This window comes from Salvelinus fontinalis, chromosome 42 (assembly GCF_029448725.1).
Source record: "Salvelinus fontinalis isolate EN_2023a chromosome 42, ASM2944872v1, whole genome shotgun sequence".
NCBI lineage: Eukaryota > Metazoa > Chordata > Actinopteri > Salmoniformes > Salmonidae > Salvelinus > Salvelinus fontinalis.
In genome coordinates this window covers 25,139,997-25,164,989 of record NC_074706.1, presented here as the reverse complement: position 1 = coordinate 25,164,989, position 24,993 = coordinate 25,139,997, and the positions used below count along the sequence as shown (strand labels likewise).

Genomic DNA, 24,993 nt, shown 5'->3' with positions numbered 1-24,993 from the left:
CCCCATTGAAAAACACTGGAAAATAAGTCAGGGAGCATTGCTCCTTCCCAACAATAATAGGAAAGCTATTTAGCTTGACATTGTGCTGGAGCCCACTGTGCATGCATAGGCCATTACTTATTTGGGAGATGGACCAAACATAATGTGAAGAAATTGGGCTCTATTTTCCCCTTTACTGTTGCATGGTGTAACTATTAACTGTACCCTGTATTCGTCCCAAATGGTACCCTATTCCCTATATAGTGCACTACTTTTGAAGGAGTTGGAGCTTCTGTAGTGCAGGGGAGGTTAAGGGAGGACATGATAAATCTGTGTACAGTACACACACACAGAGAGAGCTGTCAGAAAGAGAAAGAGAGTGTGTGTGTGTGTGTGTGTGTGTGTATGAGAGTGCATTTAGGAGTTCCTTATTATTTAGCCCATGGCCAGCTCAGTCTTTCATTAGTGAAATACACACACACACACACACACACACACACACACACACACACACACACACACACACACACACACACACACACACACACACACACACACACACACACACACACACACACACACACACTTCCCTGCTTCTGACCAGCTCCCACAGCAATTAGAGAAGCTCCCAGGACAACCCAGGCGGAGCAGGAAATCCAAAAGCCCAGACCTGGGGGCTCTGCTGGCCGACTGTGACACATCCTGATTCCTACAACCTGTAATATAGAAGGGATACATAGATAGCCTTTCTCTCTTTTCTTTCTCTCTTTTCTCTCTCTTCCATCCTTTCATTCCTCTCGCTTTATTTCTCTCTCTCTCTCTGTCACTCTATCTAATTGTCTTTCCTATACTTAGCTGAAACAACTCTTCCCCTCGACTAGATTACCAATAATGAATTACATGTTGGTGCAGCGAGGAGAAGGAAATGAACATTCGTTAAGTTGAACACTGACTATTAAAGAAAAGCAACTCTTTCTTCCTGTGTGTGTGTGTGTGTGTGTGTGTGTGTGTGTGTGTGTGTGTGTGTGTGTGTGTGTGTGTGTGTGTGTGTGTGTGTGTGTGTGTGTGTGTGTGTGTGTGTGTGTGTGTGTGTGTGTGTGTGAGAGAGGTCATTGAACCTCTCCACAACATTGTTTTCTTGAGATAAGATGTTATCCCGGGAATCATCACGGGAATGTTATAGTATTCCCAGTTGGGAGTGTTGAGACCCTATTTTTACACAGGCACTGTGACAGGACAGCTCTGTGAATAGTCAATTACATCTGCTCAGGTAGAGAGAGCAAATTGTTACTTTGATAGATTTATCCTGTGAGATATCATTAGGACACCACAGAAGGACGGATCTCATCATGTCTCTCATTCATCTCTATTCATTTCCTGAGTATTAGATGGAGTCGGCTGTCTACTACCGGTGGGAATAGGTTTGTAACGCAGGAAGGGGGATATTCTCTTCAACAGTGACTGTGGTGTCCCACCGACACCAACCATGCATACCTCTGTTCTCTGACCATGAACACAAACTAAGATGTCTTCCAGCGTGCTTCAGCACTCTGTGTTTCTCCCCGAGTTGCCTGATTGACATCTACAGAACCGTGAAGGAACTTCCTGTCTCTCTGTCTAATTGGCGTGCAATCACATACCATTTCCACAGTCACCCAGGATATTTGTCAGCTAGCTAGGCAACCAGCGTGACCCTCCTTGTCGGAGAGAAGCAGTAGCAGGTTGACTTCAACCAATCACATGCGTTTTCCTTCGGGGCAGAGCTGCCTCCAGAACACGATTCATCCCAAAAAATGTAAACCTGCGAAGCAGTAGAGTTATTTCCGCAGCGGTTATTAGTCTAACACACTGACTTAATGGGAAGAGACAAGTGTGTAATGATTATTATTTGGCCACACTGTCCTGTCTTTCAGCAGAGGAGACAGCTATGGAGTGTCACAAATTGCACGTCCGTCCTTGTCGGAATGTAGGGAGGGCTGTGGATGGGTCTTTGCGTTTGTGCGTATGTGTCTGCTACAGATTGCCTGGATCATCTTTTCCTACCCTTTTCCTACACTCTTTGAGAAAAAAGGTGCTGTCTAGAACCTAAAAGGGTTCTTCGGCTGTCCCCATGTGATAAACCTTTGAAGAACCCCTTTTGGTTCCAGGTAGGACCCTTTTGGGTTCCATATAGAACCCTTTCCCCAGAGGGTTATAAATGGAACACAAAAGAGTTCTACCTGGAACCAAAAAGGGTTCTCCTATACGGACAACCAAAGAACCCTTTTGGAACCCTTTTTTTCTTAGGTAGATTTTTTGAACACCATCAGTGCTTTGCCTTGCCATTTCTGAATTTCTAGATAATAGATGGGTAAATCGATAAATAGATGGGTAAATAGATAAGGAGAGTGTGAATGTTTGGCAGATGAAAAAGATTTACATTGCAGTTTGAGATTAGATGAGGTTTTACCTGTTTGAAATTGAATAAAGATAAGACCATGGGAAAAAGTCAATGCCTAAACATAAATTGAAACTCATCTCTTTGTTCTATATTAAACTCGGGTAAACAGAACTGAATGTGATATCTTTAAATATAGTTCGTTTTCATTAAGCTATCAAAACTATCCTCTTTGAAATGAAACGTAAAACTACTTAAACATATTTGACACATTCAGCACACAGCTGAAGATGTCTTTTGTTTCTAGCCATGTTCAGTACACTCCATCTGCTGTAGTATGCACTGTAAATCAATTTCAAGGTGCGCGCAAATCGTCTCACAAAATTATCAGCGTTTGCGCTCTCGTGTGTTGACATACAGTGGAGTGAATATTAAACAAGATGCCTCCGGTGAAAAAGAATGAACGTATTTGTCTTCTGTCGTTCTCCACCCTATCCCTTATTTTCGTAATCAAAGATAGTATGTCCAGCTGTGAACTATTTATCTTGTTTCCCACTCGGGAAAAGCAGATGGGATGTAAGGCATCGGGATCAGTAATATACTATTTCCCAGAAATCCACTTCACATCCCTTAACGGGCCCAGCAGTGATTTGTCGTGATGTATCTCGTCTTGTAGACATTTGTGGATGATGTTCTTTCCAATCAGAGGCTTCGGTGGTGATCTGTAGTCAGCGAATGTAATCAAAGGCCTGTCGAGGTACCTTTTGTTGATTGTGTGTGCGCGTGCTTGCATGTTTTTCCATCAACGGCTTCTGTTACCTATCGACCAGTCTCTTAGCATATGTGTATAGCTCATTTATACCAGAGCATCTATGTCAAGCAGGAGGCTCATTCTAGACTGAATTTCCTGTTTCTGTCCCTATTGCAACGGTGACAATTTCACACGTTGTTGACAAGCCCCTGCATGGTGTCATATCTGTCCTTTCACATCGGATTCCATCGTCCCAGACTGGCATGCACACGGATAGGAAAATAATGGCTCTGTAATGCCTTTCTGTTATAGGCTTGGCTTTTACATGAACAACAAACTGTCGTCAGTGAACCATCAATGGCCATGTTATAGTAGTTTTAAAACAAGTATTTGTTCGTCTGCTAAAATGACTTAAAAGTATTTTTTTGTGTGTGGGTGGGGGGGGGGGGGGTCACTATTCTTTACCACAACTCAATATATGACCGTTGACCAGTCATAGCTCTCATCGTATCGGATCATATGATATTTCAGGAATGTCTCAAGGGGCATAATTCAGTAATCTTGCCTACACTACTTCCCTGTGGACCTCAGTGACACTCCGAGAACTGGGCAACCAAGCTAAATTGGTCTTGTGAAGGGACAATACTGTAGTTGAATGGAGGTGGCATCATGGGTGTAGTGAGTGATGTGAAACGTTCTTAACGTGGCAGATAGAAATAGACTGAATAGAGCTGACAGGAGTGACAGACGATCGCATCTGAACGTTCTGTAACCTCGTCACGCCTGGTAGAATGGATAAAACCAGGACTGTACACGTTGGCCTCCACTGAAACCCAGCTAGATTAACAACATTTAGATGGAGATGGGAAGGCCAGCATCCCGGAGTCGCCTCTTCACTGTTGACGTTGAGACTGGTGTTTTGCGGGTACTATTTAATGAAGCTGCCAGTTGAGGGATTGTGAGGCGTCTTTCTCAAACTTGGATTAGCTAACACAACTTGCTATTGGAACATTGGAGTGATGGTTGCTGATAACGGGCCTCTGGACGCCTATGTAGATATTCCTTTTACCCCCCCCAGCCGTTTCCAGCTACAATAGTCATTAACAATGTCTACACTGTATTTCTGATCAATTTGATGTTATTTTAATGGACAGAAAATGTGCTTTTCTTTAAACAAGGACATTTCTTAGTGACCCCAAACTTTTGAACAGTAGTGTATGTATTACAAATGCATATTTTTGTATCCTAAAATGCATCCCCCTAAATATATTTTATTAGACAAAGTGAGAAAGACAGGAAATGACAAATAAAACCAGAGTGATTGCTTGTTGGCTTGCCCACCTGTACCTTCACATGGAGCTAGCTATAAATGTGGGTCCACTATGCAACATGCTCCTCAGCTCTCTTTCTCTCCTCCCCTCTCTCTCTCCCAGCCCTGGCTGGCCGGTGTGTCATTTTTATACGATGACTGCAGCAATCACTCATGCCGTCCGCGCTGGTTGGCAAACCTAAGACACTCATGTCAAAACCAGATGTGAGCATGCAGGACAGGACGAAAGCAGTTCAGGTAATACTAGCAGGGCGATTCAGGGAAGATGAGATGTAGACTTGAGACAGAAGATTCAGGGAAGCTGAGATGTAGACTTGAGACAGAAAATTCAGGGAAGATGAGATGTAGACTTGAGACAGGCGATTGTAAGTGGAGGCATCCAACAAAACTTTGTGGCTGCGTTCAGGGTTTATTGGCCAACAGAGGCCCTGACAAGCTGGAGGTAGAGATGCAGAGCGGGAACCAGGGTAAGATTTGCATGCACTGCCTTGCTCTTGAACTCACAGCAGTCTCTCTCGGTGTACCTACGTCAGAAGTCTTTCCCCTTGTTAATCTGTGGAGGATGGAGCACCTCAGAGGATGACACCTATTAAAGAGCATGAAGGTTAGGGAGGAAAAAGAGGTTGGGGGAGAAGAGAATGAAAAAAAGTGTGTTTGCGTGTGGTGTCCCACAGACCTCTCTGAACCGTCTCCTGAGACTCACCATATCAACACCCTCTAGATCAGACGCAGGCTAATCAATTTACCTTCTCATTCTACCTTCCTCTTCATCACACACTTGTTTCAAGGCCGGGGAAAGATGGAAATGCCATGTTCTTTTATTACCACTTCACACTCTGCCTTTTTGTAAGGTGTGAGTGTGTGTGGGAACGAGTTCAAATTCTGTATACAGGTCTACCTACATAGAGGCTGTTTGAGTAGCACACCTAGAAGGAATCTAATATGGAGTTATCCTTCTATTCCATTTCTCTCACTGTTTTTCTGTCCAGGTCCAACCACCAGCTCGATTTGCAAGCAGGATTCATTTTTTTTAAATTTTGTTTAACTAGGCAAGTCAGTTAAGAACAAATTCTTACTTACATTGACGGCCTACCCCGGCCAAACCCGGATGACGCTGGGCCAATTGTGCACAGTCCTATGGGATTCCCAATCACTGCCGGAAGTGATGCAGCCTGGATTCGAACCAGGGACTGCAATGAAATGCAGTACCTTAGACCGCTGCGCCACTCAGGAGAACATGGGGTCCAGTCAAATTGAACAGCATAGTTTAGTGTGGGGTATTGAATTGACCTGCACATTCACAGTATTACACACATGCACCACTTAATGTCCAGCAGATCTATGCTTGGATATCATTTGTCTGTCTTCTGAGGAATTGGAGATTTTGTGAAACTAGAGTACTTCTACCAGCTGATTGCTCTTCTATTCAATGTAATAAACTAAAGAGTGAGACAAAGCTATAGCAGTTTCTATATTTTTGCATAAACAGACAGTACACTTGAATGATTTTAACATTGCTCTTAGTTTTATTTGGTTGACATTGCATGTGCAGCACACAATATATGGTTTAGTGTTTCAGTACCCCAACATTTGTGACCTAATATGGTACTAATACATTTAACATTTAGAATTACAAAATCAGTAGTTGGTCTAAAACCGTAACGATTGGAAGAGTATCCTGATTGTGATTTTCTTTTTTTTAGAGACCCCAGTAAAAGTAACTCCATGTGACCCAATGTAAATTTCCACACAATTTCACAACTCAACAAAAATCACTTTTCGCAACTGTAAAAAACAAAAGCAAAACATTTCCAATGAATGTTTCTATATGATTTTCAACATTTACAGTAGACATATACTTGAGTTCCTCTATTCGTGGTAGGTTGAGGGGAGGAGTAGACATCAAAGCACCCACTCTTTCTTTCCCTCTCCTCTTTCTCAAGGTGAGTGTATTCATCAGCCTGTTCCGTTGAACATCCCAGAGTTAATAGAATTAAAATCGATGACAAACTTGTTTCGCTTGGGCTTGAACTGCCTGGGAACAGACAAACAGCGTAATGAGAAAAAGCAAGTCACTCTTTTTGTGAAGCTATGAACTTTTCCTGGAACTTTTTCAGCACAGGGACTGGTTTTGAGTCAGAGAGACAATAGGGGGAGGCAGCAGGGACAAAGATGAAGGGGAGACCGTTAAGAAGAAACTCATAGCTTTCAGATTATTTTTCTCCCCACTATTCAACTTAATATCCTGCGCCCAGGAAGGAGCTCTGGGGAGGTCCAATTACCCACAAACCCCCTGGGGAGAAGAAGAGGGTGTGTAGGGTGGAGCGGCCGCCCACTCTAAGAGGTAATGACCAGGACCAGGGGCGCATTCTGCCCCCCTATCGCTCCTCGCCTCAACCCCCTGCCGAGGTCCCCAACACCAGCAGAGAGCAGACTCCTCCTGTCCTAATCACTCTTATGCCTCTGTGGATCAAGCGCAATTGAGTATCACAGGCTACATCCCAAATGGCACCCTATTCCCTATGTAGTGCATTACTTTTGACCAGTGCCTAGGGTACCATTCGGGACGTAAACAAAGTTTTGTAGCACAACAGCTACCATTACTGCAGTGAAATGGGAAGCCACTAGTCTTTCTATAAAGCAGTTTCTTAACACCTTGCCGTGGCGTGCGTGCCCAAGCAGAAGAGAAGAGGCACTGCAGCGTCACAGTCCACCACTGCACAACACACTAAAAGCCTTGCTGCCTTTTAAAATGCCACCACTAATAGCGTTCCAGGATACCTTTCTTTCTGAAGAGACACACCTTTAGCCTGTTCAGTCGCGCACACACACGGAATGAATGCTGCTTGCAAACCTGCTTTTAAATCCCAAGGCCAAAGATGTTCTCACTCAAATGTCACATTTGTCATATGCGTCGAATACAACAGGTGTAGACCTTACCGTGAAATGCTTACTTACAAGCCCTTAAAAAAAAAAACATCTGCGTTGTTGGTTAAGAAAGAAATGCCTTTAAAAAAAAAAAGAAATAACGAGGCTATATACAGGTGCCAATGGGCAGGGGTACAGGTTAGTCGAGGTAATATGTACAGTACCAGTCTAAAGTTTGGACGCACCAAACACGGGTTTTTCTTTATTTTTACTATTTTCTACATTGTAGAATAATGGTGAAGACATCAAAACTATGAAACATATGGAATCATGTAGTAACCAAAAGTGTTAAATCAAAATATATTTTAGATACTTCAAAGTAGCCACCCTTTGCCTTGACAACAGCTTTGCCCACTCAGCTGTCAAAGGCAAAGGGTGGCTACTTTGAAGTATCTAAGATATATTTTAATTCGCTTAACAATTTGTTTTGTTTACGTTATTTCATAGTTTTGATATCTTCACTATTCTACAATGTAGAAAATAGTACAAATAAAGAAAAACCCTTGAATGAGTAGGTGCATCAACTTTGGACTAATACTGTACATGTAAGTAGGGGTAAAGTGACTATGCATAGATAATAAACAGCGAGTAGCAGCAGCATAAAAAAACGGGGTCAGTGCAAATAGTCCGGGTAGACATTTAATTACCTGTTTATTAGTCTAATGGCTTGGGGGTAGAAGCTGTACCTCTTGCCGTGTGGTAGCAGAGAGAACAGTCTGACTAGGGTGGCGGGAGCATTTGACAATTTAAGGCCTTCTTCTGACACCGCCTGGCATAGAGGTCCTGGATGGCAGGAAGCTTGGCCCCAGTGATGTACTGGGCTGTATGCAATAACTTCTGTAGCGCCTTGCGGTCAGATGCCGAGCAGTTGCCATACCAAGCAGTGATGCAACCAGTCAGGATATGATGGTGTAGCTGTATAACTTTGAGGACCCATGCCAAATCTTTTCAGTCTCCTGAGAGGGAATAGGCTTAGTCTTCCCCTCTTCACGACTATCTTAGTGTGTTTGGACCATGATAATTTGTTTGTGATGTGGACGCCAACGAACTTGAAGCGCTCAACCTGCTCCACTACAGCCCCGTCAATGAGAATGGGGGTGTGCCCGGCCCCACTTTTCCTGTAGTCCACAATCAGCTCGTCTTGCTCACGTTGAGGGAGAAGTTGTTGTCCTGGCAGTCTCTGACCTGCTCCCTGTAGGCTGTCTCATTGTTGTCGGTGATCAGGCCGACCACCGTTGTTGTTGGCAAACAATGATAGTGTTGGAGTCGTGCGTGGCCACGCAGTCGTGGGTGAACAGGGAGTACAAGAGGGCACTAAGCATGCACCCCTGAGGGGCCCCCGTGTTGAGGATCAGCGTGGCAGATGTGTTGTTGCCTACCCTTACCACCTGGAAGTGGCCCGTCAGGAAGTCCAGGATCCAGTTGCAGAGGGAGGTGTTTAGTGATGAGCTTTGAGGGCACTTTGGTGTTAAATGCTGAGCTGTAGACAACGAACAGCATGCTCACATAGGTGTTCCTTTTGTCCAGGGGGGAAAGGGCAGTTTGGAGTGCAATGGATATTGCGTCATCTGTGGATCTATTGGGGTGGTATGCAAATTGTAGTGGGTCTAGGGTTTCTGGGATGGTGTTAATGTGAGCCATGACCAACCTTTCAAAGCACTTCATGGCTACAGATGTGAGTGCTACGGGGCTGTAGTCATTTAGGCAGGCCACCTTGGCGTTCTTGGGCATAGGGACTATGGTGGTCTGCATGAAACATGTAGGTATTACAAACTTGGTCAGGGAGAGGTTGAAAATGTCAGTGAAGACACTTGCCAGTTGGTCAGCGCATGCTCTGAGTACGAGTCCTTGTAGGCCGCAGGGCTTGTGAATGTTTAACCTGTTTAAAGGTCTTACATCGGCTACGGAGAGCGTGATCACACGGTCGTCCGGAACAGCTGGTGCTCTAATGCATGGTTCAGTGTTGCTTGCCTCGAAGCAAGCATAGAAGGCATTTCAATTGTCTGGTAGGCTCACGTCACTGGGCAGCTCGCGGTTGGGATTCCCTTTGTATTCCGTAATAGTTTGCAAGCTCCACCACATCCGACGAGCGTCAGAGCAGGGGTTGTAGGATTCAATCTTAGTCCTATATTGATGCTTATGCCTGTGATGGTTTGTCGGAGGGCATTGCGGGAAAACAGTCTTGTAGCTTAGTATCTGCATCATCAGACCACTTCCGTAATGAGCTAGTCACTGGTACTTTCTGCCTGAGTTCTTGCTTGGTCAGATTTGCCAAATTCAGGGAGAGCTTTGTATTTGTCTCTATGTGTGGAGTAAAGGTGTTCTAGAGTTTTTGTCCTCTGGTTGCACATTTAACATGCTGGTAGAAATGAGGTCAAGCGGATTTAAGATTTCCTGCATTAAAGTCCCCGGCCACTCGGAGCACCGTTTCTGGGTGAGCATTCTTGTTTGCTTATGGCCTTATACAGCTCGTCGAGTGCGGTCTGAATCCCTGCGTGGTTTGTGATAAACACTCTTGGTAAATAGTGTTGTCTACAGCTTATCATGAGGTACTCTACCTCAGGCGAACAAAAACTTGAAACCTACTTAATATTAGAGATCGCGCATCAGCTGTTGTTGACAAATTTGAAAAACCACCACCCCTCGTCTTACTGGAGGTTGCTATTGTCTTGCCGATGCACAGAAAACCCAGCCAACTGTATATTATTCATATCCTTGTTCAGCCATGACTCGGTGAAACATAAGATATTACAGTTAATGTCCCATTGGTAGGATAGTCTCGAACGGAGCTCATCCACTTTATTCTCCAGGGATTGCACGTTAGCCAGTAGGAGATGGTAAAAAAGGCAGGTTATCCATTCGCTGACGAATTCTCAAAGGCTACATTTTAGTCCACAACATTTGACAAATTACAGTAAATTTTACAAACATTGTATTTTCTCGAATTCCTATCTATGGCAATGGGACGGCGCTTAACCAACGTGAGTCGAGGTTCTACCAAAAAAAGTAATAATAATTGGAAAGGAAAAGGCGTAACACTTGCTCACCATTAAAAATGTGTTTTATTTAAGCAGAGTTAAAAGATAAACGTTTCGGCCTTCAACGAAGGCAATAATTCCTGTCTGCAAATACTAAGGGCAATTCAACTGGTTATACTGCGTCAACACTGATTAAGACATTCGTTCATTTATTGATTTTCCTCAAGGTCAAAAATGTCCCTTGAAACTCCTATTGAGTATGAGATCCAGTTAATAGTCCAATTTAATACACGCTTTCGGTCCAAACGCCAACGGATAGAGAAGATGGATAGAGACGGAAAGAAAAAGGGAGGTCGGAAAGGAGAGGAATAAAATAGTCATTGCAAACGTGTAGGAGGAAGTACATGATCAACTAGCTCAGGGATTTGGCCTAGTTTCCCAAACTCGGTCCCGGGGACCCCCCTGGGTGCACATTATGGTTTTTGCCCTAGCACTATACAGCTGATTAAAATAATCTGAGCTAGAGGACAACCTGAATAGGTGTGTGTGTGTGCATGTAGAGGACATCCTCAATAAAACCAGCTAGTGGAGTTAACCTCTACACCTCCATAGACAGGTATCCCATATGAACAAATCTTGAAATATTGCTATATATATTTTTGTATAATTTAATCAGTGTATGTACATCCCAAATGGCACCCTATTCCTTGTAGAGTGCACTACTTTTGACCAGAGCCCTATGTGTAGTGCCATAAAGTAGTGCACTATATTAGGGTGCCATTTGGAACACAAACCTATTTCTTTTGTCTCCTCTGGCTTCCTGTCTCCAACAGTAAAAGTCTTAGTTTATCTGTCGAGGATGACGTATTAAGACTGTATTTAAATACCTGAGCTGCAACCCTGTGTGTTTAATGTGGCTCAGTGGGAGATTTCTATGTCTACTGTGCGGACATGTGTGGACATTTCAATGGGAATCAATGATAGAAAGTTCTGTTTGTTCATGTACCTGCATATATGGACGTTTGTGGGTGAATTTCTATTTTTCCCAGTGTGTATATGTGTATCTAGAGAGTATGTATGTGTTGTTCGGGGTCTATACAGTGTGTTGAAGTCCTGCAACGGGTCGGATACCTACGGTTCCGCAAAAAAAACATTTCTAATTTGTCGACGTGCAGAGCTTGTGTTTCCTTCTGCCACGTGACAATACGTTGCAAAGTTTATTTTCCCTGACTCCTAGCTCACGTGAAAATGGGTAACATAACAGGAGAAATAAAAAAAGGTTACGATGGTGAAATACACCATAATGGAAACTGGTGCTGCTCGACTGAAATCGTCAGTTTGGAAGGATTTGAGTCATTGTGGACAAGGAGGACAACAACCCAGTAGATGGATACACAGCCTGCAAAAGTGCAACAGGTATTTGATTCCGATAATTCAGTTGATTATTACATTAATTTAGGCTTTCGTAAATTTTCGACCATAAAGTTTAAACTCAAGTTTAAACCTGCGCATCTGGTAAAAGTAGCCAATAGCCTACTCAATAAATGAAGGATATTTTTGCAGCCTATAGCCTATTTGATTCTGGGAATTGTTTAAGTTTCAATTAAACTATTTGAATATCTAAACAATATTGAATGTAAAGGTATTGTTTTGCCGGCTATAGGCTTTCATTTGGTAATAAGAAAGCCTATAGAAGGCTCTTTGGAAATGTGCGTTGGCAATGTGCCGCATCGCATTGTAAAAATATGAAGATATAATTCTTAAAAAAGGGGGGCTGAACTTCTTGATTTGGCCTAGTTTTTTGGCTTGGTCATTACGAAATGCTGCAGCCATGACTGAAGCCAAACGAGAGTTGTACATTTGTCTCATTAAATGCTTTCAATGTTTGTATATGAATTTCTAAAATGTATACACTGAACAAAAATATAAATGCAACATGGAACAATTTTAAAGATTTGACTGAGTTACAGTTCATAAGGAAATTAGTAAATTGAAAAATATTTATTAGGCCCCATCTATGGATTTCACATGATTGGGAACACAGATATGTATCTGTTGGCCACAGATACCTTTAAAAAAAAAAGGTAGGGGCGTGGTTCAGAAAACCAGTCGGTACCTGGTGTGACCATTTGCATCAGGCAGTGTGACATCGTCGCATAGACTTGATCAGGCTGTTGATTGTGGCCTGTGGAATGTTGTCCCACTCCTTTTCAATGGCTGTGCGAAGTTGCTGGATATTGGCGGGAACTGGAACACGCTGTCGTACACATCAATCCAGAGCATCCCAAACATGCTCAATGGGTGATGTGTCTGAGTATGCAGGCCATGGAAAAACTGGGACATTTTCAGCTTCCAGGAATTGTGTACAGATTCTTGCAACATGGGGCCGTGCATTATCATGCTGAAACATGGAGGTGATGGCGGTTGGTGAATGGCACAACAAACCTCAGGATCTCGTCATCACTGTGCATTCAAATTGCCATCAATAAAATGCAATTGTGTTCGTTGTATCTAGTTTATGCCTGCCCACACCATAACCCCACCACCACGGGGCACTCTGTTCACAACGTTGTCACCAGCAAACCACTTCCCCATAAAAAGGCCTGTTGTGAGGCCGGTTGGACTTACTACCAAATTCTCTAAAACAGAGGCGGCTTATGGTAGAGAACTTAACATTAAATTATCTGGCAACAGCTCTGGAGGACATTCCTGCAGTCAGCATGCCAATTGCCTGCTCCCTCAACTTGACATCTGTGGCATTGTATTGTGTGACAAAACTGCACATTTTAGAGTGACCTTTTATTGTCCCCAGCACAAGGTGCACCTGTGTAATGATCACGCTGGTTAATAAGCTTCTTGATATGCAACACCAGTTGGATGGATTGGATGGACAAAGGATTAATGCTCACTAACAGGGATGTAAACACATTTGTGCACAGAATGAGAGAAATAAGCTTTCGTTAGTATGGAACATTTCTGGGATCTTTTATTTCAGCTCATGAAACCAACAGTACATGTTGTGTTGATATTTTTGTTCAGTATAGAATATGTAGACACAGAGACAAGACGACATTACCAAAATATCTACCTGCTCCTTCCATCACACCGCCCCCTCTCTCCCCATCCCCTAACAGCCATCTCTCGCTCCACCCCTTAATCTCTCTCTCCACCACTGCTGACACCCCAGTAGTCCCAGGACAGGTAGTTAGTGGGTAGGTTTACACCCCTGAAACAACCATATCCAGGCACTAACCCCACCCCCTCACACACCATGCCCCAACCCTCTGACATACAGGTTCAAAGACACATGTAACTCCCAGGAGAGCACCATCTAAGCTTCAACCCTGTTTGTTTGGAAACCTTTTCACACAGAACTGTCAGCCCTCTCTGGCTGGCAGATGTCAATTAAGTCATCATAACATCCTCGTCCCTCCATCCAGGGGCAACACACACATGGCGGCTCAGGAGACTCACTTGTATTGGATCCCTGCCAAGTTAAGCAGCCGTCTGGAGGCAGTCATTTCAGGGATGTCGTGGTACTTGTCTGACAAATAAATCACGTCCTTTATACCTGTAGGTAAGAGACAGCGAAGGGAAAGAGGGAGGGAGAGAGTCAATTATCTATCGGACAGGCTCGGGATGATGGTGAGTGGTGACTAAGGGAGGGAGGCCTCAGTAAACCCTGCTGAGTGATGAGGGGGTGCAATTTTGAGTGTGTGTACACACACACACGTGTACTGTATGGGGGCGGTCGATAAACCCTCAACAGCAGGCTGAGTCCTATACCGAGAACTAACGACGAAGCAGGAAATCTACCAACTCCAGCTGTCATCTTTAAAAGCACCCCCTTCCAACTTAATGGAGGTGTGTGTCTCTGTGTGTGTGTTTGTGTGTTTGAGAGTGAGAGAGACACTAAGCACTATACAACAGGGCCTGGCTCGATTAGTATATCTACCGTACCATCATGCTTGGGAGGTCTGCAGCTCCCTACACAAACACACACAATTTCACTCTGGCAAAAGGTCACATACAGCAGGTGCCCGCCTTATCTGCCAACACCCCCTGAAACCCCCCTAAACTGCAGAGATAGGATTGGTTGTCCCCCATGGCTCTGTGCTGAGCCCGCCTGATATCTTCCCCGCATCATCAGAGCTTTAGGAGCCGCTGGCTCAATCCGGCTCAGCTTTACCCAGCATGGCTTCCCAGTCTCACCTGCCCTGTATTATCGGACAGTTTCATCTGCGGGAAACTGTGAAAGAGCTGGTATTTATTCTGTGATCCGCTGAGGGGAGACCACGCAGAGTGAATTCTATTCACCACAGTAGATAAAGAGCGACTGACTATAGGGCTGACTGGTGGTGTTACTGTTAGCAGCACCAGCTCTACGGGGAGTGAAAGACAGGCTAGCCTCTAGCATAGAGGTTTACCCCTTCTAGTAGACAAACAGTGGTGATAATATCCACTCAACTGGTATAGACTGCACTGTTACGCTCATCATATTCTCGTCACTTTGTATCACACCAGTTGTTGTACAGTTACTACTCCTATCACTGATGTTAATAAAAGGGTGAGAAATGCCAGCATGTGGAGCTACTGAATTCCAACTGTAATCACAGTAAAGCTATGGCCTGATCCAGTGGTTCTTAATTCTGGTAATCCAGGGTGCATGTGTGTGTTTTTGCCCAAACACAACACACCGTTAAACCTTTTACTAGTGGAATGAGGTGTGTAGTGCAGAAATATGTACCCCTTTGAGTCCCCAGGATCAGGATTGAAAAACAACAACACTGGTCTGAACGACAACAAGAGTTTAGCCTACTTCACAGCATCTATACAGACAACTATTCAAAAGAAACATTAGCAGCGAATAAATATGTACGAAAGCAACAAAGCATATGTGAATGTGTGCAGCGACGGTGCCTGGGCTAACAATGGATCAGATAAATAGATGAAATGCACAAAGCGTCACTTCTCCCAAGTGGAAGTAACAAAGACCTTTATGGTCGGATTGTTTGCAGCCGTAGAAGGCCACAGAGTGCAGAGACAGTACGTGGGGCGAGTTCCTTTATTCATAAATCACCCGCTGAAAATAATCGCTCTGATATTTGGATTTGCATATAAGGTATTATCCTTATTCCTAGGTGTATTGGTTTTGAAAAGCACAGAGACGCAATGAGTGTGAATCTACATACATTAACACACAACCTATGACTTTCTTGGGAAGAACTTGTACACAAACAAAAAAAATTAAAAAAGTGTTCCCCGCAAAAATAAATAACCGCAAATAAACACATTTAATCAAACTTGCTTACTTATTGAAGTAATTTCCAGGTGTGAGTTTACATATGGTAGCAGTCTGAAAGGGGATAATGCCAGTGTTCCAAATGTATAGCCAATAAACAAACCATGAATAAAAATGCACCGTCAATATTGCCTAGTGAGGGCTCTGCAGGAATTGGCATTAGAGCTTAGCTGAACTCCAAGGGGAATAATGATTGGTTGTGGAGATGGTGAAGGCGGTGCTCCAGCAGTAGGTGGTGCTCATGCTGTCAGACCAAAATGAGTCTAAGTAGCACAGAGGGGGAATCAGGGAGGCGGCTTGAAATGACAATGGTTTATTTTGGCACAGAATCGTGTGTGTGAATAACGTTCTTACTATGTAATTGGGCAACTGGGCATTTCATTTTGATGTGTGTAAGGAAGGCGTTGCGTGTCAGAGTGGGATTGTGTGTCTGGTCTGTGGGCCGAGATATGGTCGTTTGGGGGTGCAGTGGTTATGAAGTGGGGCTTCACTGCCTCACAGCTCTAATAAGAAGGAAAAGCATGTAGAGGATCCAAGATCAGCCCAATCGACGGCCTTGGGGGGGGGGGGTAATGGAGGTTTGCTTTACGACCATAGAGATGGGGTTCTGAGTGTCGGAACCTGGTCAACCAGTCATGGTCTTGACCCAAAAAACCACATACACACACCCCCCCAGAGGAGCCAGCCTCTGGCCACATTCTCAGCCACATTCTGCCTATGCTTCTACTAATCGGTCTCTCCTTCCCCAGGTACTGTCCAAATACAAGCAAAAAAATCTGAAGTTCCTAGATGTGGTTCTGTGTCTGACAGCTTGAGACGCCAGTAGTAGTGCGGAATTGAAGAAATGTACTATTGAAAATCACCCACAACGGCTTCTTTCCACTGATCTATAGTGAAGCAACAGAGGAAAACAGATCCATATTTTAAATATAAAAACGTAAGAAGGAAAATATCTTTAAACAAAGCACATTTGTTTTCTCTCTCTGCGTCTGGGAGATATCTATTTATTGTGAAGTATACTGAAGGTGATATGCACATCCCAACCTTTTAGAAAACCGATGCCTCTGTAGATACTGTCAAAAGAAAAGGCCTGCACGGCACACTGTGTCATTTATCATGTCTAAAAAAAACAAAGCCTTTTATCCATCTCTAGCCGTTGCCAAGACAACAGACTTGCAAAAAAGAAAAACATTTTGTAGATTGAAGACTGAGAAACAATATATTTTGAACTGATAACAGACCGCAAAGCGCTAGAGGGTTGTGCGGACTGCCCAGTACATCACTGGGGCCGAGCTCCCTGCCATCCAGGACTTCTAGATCAGGCGGTGTAAAAGGCAGGCCCGAAATTGCCAAAGACTAAAGTCATAAACTGTTCACTCTGCTAACGTCTGGCAAATGTCACCGGATCATCAGATCTCAGACCAAAAGGCTCAGAGACAGCTTCAATCCCCAAGCCTTAAGAACGCTAAATAGTTACCCGGACTATCTGCATCGGCTCTATGCATACTCACAAAGACAAATATATTGCATCCAAAATATGAATATATATATACAGTGGGGCAAAAAAGTATTTAGTCAGCCACCAATTGTGCAAGTTCTCCCACTTAAAAAGATGAGGCCTGTAATTTTCATCATAGGTACACTTCAACTATGACAGACAAAATGAGAAGAAAAAAAATCCAGAAAATCACATTGTAGGATTTTTTATGAATTTATTTGCAAATTATGGTGGAAAATAATAATTTGGTCAATAACAAAAGTTTCTCAATACTTTGTTATATACCCTTTGTTGGCAATGACAGAGGTCAAATGTTTTCTGTAAGTCTTCACAAGGTTTTCACACACTGTTGCTGGTATTTTGGCCCATTCCTCCATGCAGATCTCCTCTAGAGCAGTGATGTTTTGGGGCTGTTGCTGGGCAACACGGACTTTCAACTCCCTCCAAAGATTTTCTATGGGGACCTTGAATTGCTTCTTACGAAGCCACTCCTTCGTTGCCCGGGCGGTGTGTTTGGGATCATTGTCATGCTGAAAGATCCAGCCACGTTTCATCTTCAATGCCCTTGCTGATGGAAGGAGGTTTTCACTCAAAATCTCACGATACATGGCCCCATTCATTCTTTCCTTTACACGGATCAGTCGTCCTGGTCCCTTGGCAGAAAAACAGCCCCAAAGCATGATGTTTCCACCCTCATGCTTCACAGTAGGTATGGTGTTCTTTGGATGCAACTCAGCATTCTTTGTCCTGCAAACAAGACGAGTTGAGTTTTTACCAAAAAGTTCTATTTTGGTTTCATCTGACCATATGACATTCTCCCAATCTTCTTCTGGATCATCCAAATGCTCTCTAGCAAACTTCAGACGGGCCTGGACATGTACTGGCTTAAGCAGGGGGACACGTGTGGCACTGCAGGATTTGAGTCCCTGGCAGGGTAGTGTGTTACTGATGGTAGACTTTGTTACTTTGGTCCCAGCTCTCTGCAGGTCATTCACTAGGTCCCCCCGTGTGGTTCTAGGATTTTTGCTCACCGTTCTTGTGATCATTTTGACCCCACGGGGTGAGATCTTGCGTGGAGCCCCAGATCGAGGGAGATTAGTAGTGGTCTTGTATGTCTTCCATTTCCTAATAATTGCTCCCACAGTTGATTTCTTCAAACCAAGCTGCTTACCTATTGCAGATTCAGTCTTCCCAGCCTGGTGCAGATCTACAATTTTGTTTCTGGTGTCCTTTGACAGCTCTTTGGTCTTGGCCATAGTGGAGTTTGGAGTGTGACTGTTTGAGGTTGTGGACAGGTGTCTTTTATACTGATAACAAGTTCAAACAGGTGCCATTAATACAGGTAACGAGTGGAGGACAGAGGAGCCTCTTAAAGAAGAAGTTACAGGTCTGTGAGAGCCAGAAATCTTGCTTGTTTGTAGGTGACCAAATACTTATTTTCCACCATAATTTGCAAATTAATTAATTAAAAATACTTCAATGTGATTTTCTGGATTTTTTTTCTCATTTTGTCTGTCATAGTTGAAGTGTACCTATGATGAAAATTACAGGCCTCTCTCATCTTTTTAAGTGGGAGAACATGCACAATTGGTGGCTGACTAAATACTTTTTTGCCCCACTGTATATAAAAACACACACACACTACCGGTCAAAAGTTTCAGAACACCTACTAATTCAAGGGTTTTTCTTTATTTTTACTATTTTCTACATTGTAGAATAATAGTGAAGACATCAAAACTATGAAATAACACATATGGAATCATGTAGTAACCAAAAAAGTGTTAAATCAAAATATATTTTATAGATTCTTCAAAGTAGCCACCCTTTGCCTTAACAGCTTTGCACACTCTTATTTTTAAGAGGGCTCGTAAACAAGCATTTAATTGTAAAGTCTAGACCCGTTGTATTTGGCGCATGTGACAAATCAAACGTTATTTGATATTGTTGCTATCAAACTAACCAGAAACACCAGAAAACTAGTGACCAGTCATGTTGGGATGGAAAACTCTAGTTGGAACCAGAGAGACCGTTTGAGTAGTAAAAAAGCATAACATTCTGGAACATTCCACAACAATGACTTGTCCATTGAGGGCAGCTTAAGTAGTTCAGAAGAGAGGGAGGAGGGGGTAGCTAGCCATTTGGGACTAGACTAAAACTTTAGAACATTTCAAATCATCCCACTCTCACAAGAGTGGTAGTGGAAGTTGGTGTGTGTGTGTGTGCGGGTGCATGCCTGTGAGCGCATGTGCCTGTGACAGACGCATCCCAAAGTGACAAGATGGCAGAGAAGGATGGCAGGCAGGCGCTGGGGAGTCAGTCCAAGCCCAGTAGACTGAGGAGACTCCCATGAATCCATGTTTTAAGCATCCTTTTGACCAGCTACGACAGGGAGGAGAGAGACCAATATCAGTCAAGGAAAGCAAAAGGAAAAAAGGAGAGGGGAGACTAATACGTGGCAGTCGAGAGACCGAATGAGAAAGAGGAGCGAGAAGGCAAGGGAAATCTGAGGTGAGAAAGAAAGCGACTTCTCGTTATGGCTAAGCGGAAGGAAGGAAGGGCGTCATCTCAACTCAAATGTACTATTAAGTGACTTCTATGGTGATTATCTTTACTTTTTTTGTACAGAATGCTCAAATCGCCACATGAGACCGCCAAAGCACTTCTGGACATCAGATCAACAGCTACTAACCTAGATTTTGACTTCATACCGGACCCTATTCCTTTGTTCCATGGGCTACCAAAACACTGCAGGCGTAGACGTGGGAGACGAGGTGAAATTGAGGCGAAGTGAAAGCCGAACGGCGCTCCCTTCCGTTCTATTGGCAAATCACTTGAGAATAACACGGATGAGCTTCGTTCGAGTCTCCTATCAGAGAGGCTTGAAAAGCTGCAGTATCATGTCTTATTGAAACGTGGCTGGATGATAACGCTATGCACGTAGTACACGGTGGATTCTCCATGCAGCGGCAGGATCGGACGGCAGCGTCGGGAAGTCGAAAGAAGGTGGAGTGTTTTTTCCCCAAAATAACTGGTGTGCTGCTTCAAGTGAAGAAAATCTCTAGCTTTTGCTCACCTGGTGAATATAATAGGTCATGGTGAGCTGCAGACCTTTTAACCTACCAAGAGTTCTCATCTGTAATTATCACAGCTGTCTACATCCCTCCACAAGCCAACACCACTCTGGCACTCAAACTGTATGGGGCCATAAACAAACAACAAGCAGCTTAACCAGAGGAAGTGTTTCTGGTGAGCGGAGACTTTAACGTTGGGCGCTTGAAACTGTTCTACCGCACTTCTATCAACGCGCCACTAGGGGCGCTAAAACTACCCACAGAAATGCACACAAGCCCCTCCCTCATCCAGCTTTCGGAAAATCTGACCATGACTCCATTCTCCTGCTTCCTGTTTACAAACAAATGCTCAAAACAGGAAGTACAGCGATGCGCTCAATACGGAAGTGGTTGGATAAAGCAGACGCGAGGCTGTTTTGCTAGTACACACTGGGATTTGTTCCAGGATTCATCTGATAGCATTGAGGAGTTTACCACAAAAGCCACAGGTTCATCAATAAGTGCATAGATGTCATCCCCACAGTGACTATAAGAACGTATCCAAACCAAAAACCATGTATTACAGGCAATATCAGAGCTGTAATAGAGCTTTACAAGGAACAGGACACGGACACATACAAGAAAGCCCTCTATGACCTCCGACAAGACATCAAACATGCAAAAGGACAATATAGGAGGAAGGTGGAATCCTATTCCACTGGCTTGAAGATAACGGATTACAAAAAGGGAAACCCAGCCATGAGTTGCCCAGCGATGTAGAACTCCCAAACGAGCTAAATGCCTTTTATGCTCGCTTCGAGGAATATAACACTGTGCCTTCCGGATTACTGTGTGAACCTGCTCTTAGTGGACAATGTGAGCAAAATGTTCACAAGGTCGCCAGGTCAGACGGAATACTAGGCCGTGTTCACAAAGCACGCGCAGACCAGCTGGCAAGTGTCTTCACATAAATTTTCTCTCCTTGTCCCAGTCTGTAATCACAACATGTTTCAAGATGACCACCATTATCCTTGTTCCAAAGAGCTCCAAGGTAACCTGGCTAAATGACTAATCGCCCTGAGGCACTCACATACGTAGTTACAAAGTGCTTTGAAAGGCTGGTCATGACCCACATCAACGCCATCATCCCAGACCCGCTACAACAGATCCACAGATGACGCAATTTCTGGAAAAGAGGGGAAATAACTTTGAGAATGATGTTTATTCAACACCATCGTCCCCTCCAAGCTAGGGCCCCTGGAACTGAGCCCCTCCCTCTGAAACTGGATCCTGGACTTCCTGACGGGCCCCGTGGTGAGGGTAGGCAACAACACCTATGCCACGTTGACCCTCAATACGGGGGCCCCTCAGGGGTGTGTGCTTATTACTCCTTGTTCACCCACAACTGCGTTGCGGTGCACAACTCCGACACCATTGAGTTTGCGGATGACACGACGGCGGTAGGCCTGATCACGGACGGCAATGAGTCAGCCTACAAGGAGGAGGTCAGAGACTTAGCAGTGTGGTGCCAGGACAACAGCCTCTCCCTCAACGTCAGTAAGACCAAGGAGCTGATTGGGACAATAGGAGAAACAAGGGAGAGCACGCTCCCATCCACTGACAGGGCTGTTGTAGAGCGGGTCGAGAGCTTCAAGTTCCTTGGCATCCACATCACTAAGGACTTAACATGGTCCACACATACCCACGAAGAGGGCACGGCAGCGCCTCCTCCCCCTCAGGAGGCTGAAAAGACTTTTCATGGGTCTTCGGATCCTCAAAAAGTTCTACAGCTGCACCATCGAGAGCATCTTGACTAGCTGCCTCACCACTTGGTATGGCAAATGCACCTTCCTTGACAGCAAAGCGCTACAGAGGGTGGTGCGGACAGCCTAGTACATCACCTGGGCCAAGCTCCCTGTAATTCAGAACCTCTATATCATGGGAGGCCCAAAAAATTGCCAAGACTCCAGTCACCCAAACCATAGACTGTTCACTCTGCTACCGTCCCGGCAAAGGGTACCGGCTCTCCGACCAACAGGCTCCAAGAAATCTTCTACCCACAAGCCATAAGACTGCTAAATAGTGAATTAAATGGTACCTGAACTATATTCCTGGCCCTACGCACACTTACTAGACTATACACTGAGTGTAGAAAACATTAGGAACACCTTAATATTGAGTTGCACCTTTCTTGATACACACAGAAAACTGTTGTGTGAAAAACCCAACAGCGTTGCGGTTCTTGGCACACTGAAACGGTGCGCCTGGCACCTACTACTTTACCCCATTCAAAAGGCACTCAAATCTTTTGTCTTGCCCATTCATCCTCAGAATGCGATGTCTCTTGTCTCAAAGCTTAAAAACCATTCTTTAACCCGTCTCCTACCTTTCATCTACACTGATTGAAGTAGATTTAACAAATGACATCAATAAGGGATTGTAGCTTTCACCTGGTCAGTCTGTCATGGAAAGAACAGTACACACACACACACACACCTTTAATGTATATACACTACATGACCAAAAGTATGTGGACACCTGCTCGTCAAACATTTTATTCCTAAATCATGGGCATAAATATGGGGTCGGTCCCCCCTTTGTTGTTATAACAGCCTCCACTCCACACCGTATATAGATTTTTCTATTGTGTTATACGTTTGTTTATTTATCCCGTTTGTACGTTTGTTTATCCCACGTGTAACTCTGTTGTTTTTTGTCACACTGCTTTGCTTTATCTTGGCCAGGTCACAGTTGTAAATGAGAACTTGTTCTCAACTGGCCTACCTGCTTAAATAAAGGTGAAATATATATTTTTTTAAATAAACAGCCTCCACTCTTCTGGGAAGGCTTTCCACTAGATGGTGGAACAGTGAAGTGGGGGCTTGCTTTCATTCAAACACAAGAGCATTAGTGAGGTCGGGTACTGATGTTGGGCGATTAGGCGTGGCTCACAGTCGGCATTCCAATTCATCCAAAAAGGTGGTCGATGGGGTATAGGTCAGGGCTCTGTGCAGGAAAGTCTAGTCCTTCCACACCGATCTCGACAAACCATTTCTGTATGGACCTTGCGTTCTGCACGGGGACATTGTCATGCTGAAACAGGAAAGGGCCTTCCTCAAACTGTTGCCACAAAATCGTCTAGAATGTATGCTGCAGTGTTAAGATTTCCCTTCACTGGAACTAAAGGGCCTAGCCACCCGAACCATGAAAAACAGCCCTAGACCATTATTCCTCCTCCATCAAACTTTACAGTTGGCACTATGCATTTGGGCAGGTAAAGTTCTTCTGGCATCCCCCGAACCCAGATTTGTCCGTCGGACTGCCAGATGGTGAAGCGTGATTCATCACTCCAGAGAACCCATATCCATTGCACCAGAGTCCAACAGCGGCGAGCTTTACACCACTCCAACCGACGCTTGGCATTGCGCATAGTAATCTTAGGCTTGTGCGCGGCTGCTCGGCCATGGAAACCCATTTCATTAAACTCTCGAAAAAACAGTTATTGTGCTGACGTTGCTTTTAGAGGCAGTTTGGAACTCTGTAGTGAGTGTTGTAACTGAGGATAGACCATTTTTAGCCCTCGGCGGTCCCGTTCTGTAAGCTTGTGTGGCCTATCACTTCATGAGCCGTTGTTGCTCCTAGACGTTTCCACTCCACAATAACAGTACTTACAGTTGACTGGGGCAGCTCTACCAGGGCAGAAATTTGACAAACTGACTTGTTGGAAAGGTGGCATCCTCTTCAGTAAGGCCATTCTACTACCAAAGTATGGCTATGGAGATTGCATGGCTGTGTTCTCGATTTTATACACATGTCAGGAACAGGTGTGGCTGATATAGCCAAATCCAATCCAGAAGGGGTGTCCACATACTTTTGTGTATATATAGTGCATCTACATCTGCACATTAATCTGGTACTGGGACTCCCTGTATATAGCTCCATTCTTGTATTTTATTCCTCGTGTGTTACCATTTCATTTTTAAACTCTGCATTGTTGTGAGGGCTGGTAGCAAGCATTTCACAGTTAAATCTACAAGAGTTGTATTTTGCAAATAAAATGTTATTAGATTTTTTATTTGAAGTCACTTAAAATAGCAGGTCTTGTAATGGGCCAGTCATAAACAGGAGAGGGAGGGAGACACTATGGAGGAGCATTCCAATGGGATTAGGAAAGCAACAAAAGGCCTCCAGATTAGCTAATGGGAATACAATGGGAGCGAGGCCACTGGGAGGAGAGGGGTGAAGAGGGGCAACCAGTGAATTAGCTACGTAGACTCAGAGGACGGATAACCTGCTAGGTTGTAATTACAGCGTTAGGACAGTGCCGTCCGCTTGTCAACATAAATATTCTTCATTTTCTATACAACGATCTTAAGACGGATAATGATTCCTCAATTCAAAGTCCATACTGAGGCGTTAAGGCTAAATGCACCAACGCATAACTGAGCTGAGGATTTAGAAGAGAGATAGTTTGGCGCGCTTCACCAACACAACTCTCAGGACTAAAGACACAGCGCTACCGGCGCGGGAGTCAGGCCAGGCTACAGCACTACCGGCGCGGGAGTCAGGCCAGGCTACAGCACTACCGGCGCGGGAGTCAGGCCAGGCTACAGCACTACCGGCGCGGGAGTCAGGCCAGGCTACAGCACTACCGGCGCGGGAGTCAGGCCAGGCTACAGCAGCAGCTTCCTCACATTAGAACTGAGACTGGCTAAGAATATAATAGATGAGGCTGATTTTAGAGGATTTATACTGAAAATAGTTACGTACCATTAACTGTCTGGTAACGGAGGGGTGGAG

General features: G+C 44.3%; 1 protein-coding gene across 1 annotated transcript in view; it reads right to left on the bottom strand.

The window, feature by feature from the left end:
• Nucleotides 1-5,940: 5,940 nt before the first annotated feature.
• The window catches only part of LOC129841012 (deoxycytidylate deaminase-like), a 42,443-nt gene continuing 23,390 nt past the window's right edge, over nucleotides 5,941-24,993 (bottom strand). The window contains exons 5-6 of the mRNA XM_055909106.1: nucleotides 13,818-13,914; nucleotides 5,941-6,472 (exon numbers count right to left, since the gene is read on the bottom strand). Of these exons, the coding sequence (XP_055765081.1) occupies nucleotides 6,394-6,472; nucleotides 13,818-13,914 (176 nt within the window). The 3' untranslated portion in view covers nucleotides 5,941-6,393. The remainder of the gene's footprint in view (nucleotides 6,473-13,817; nucleotides 13,915-24,993) is intronic.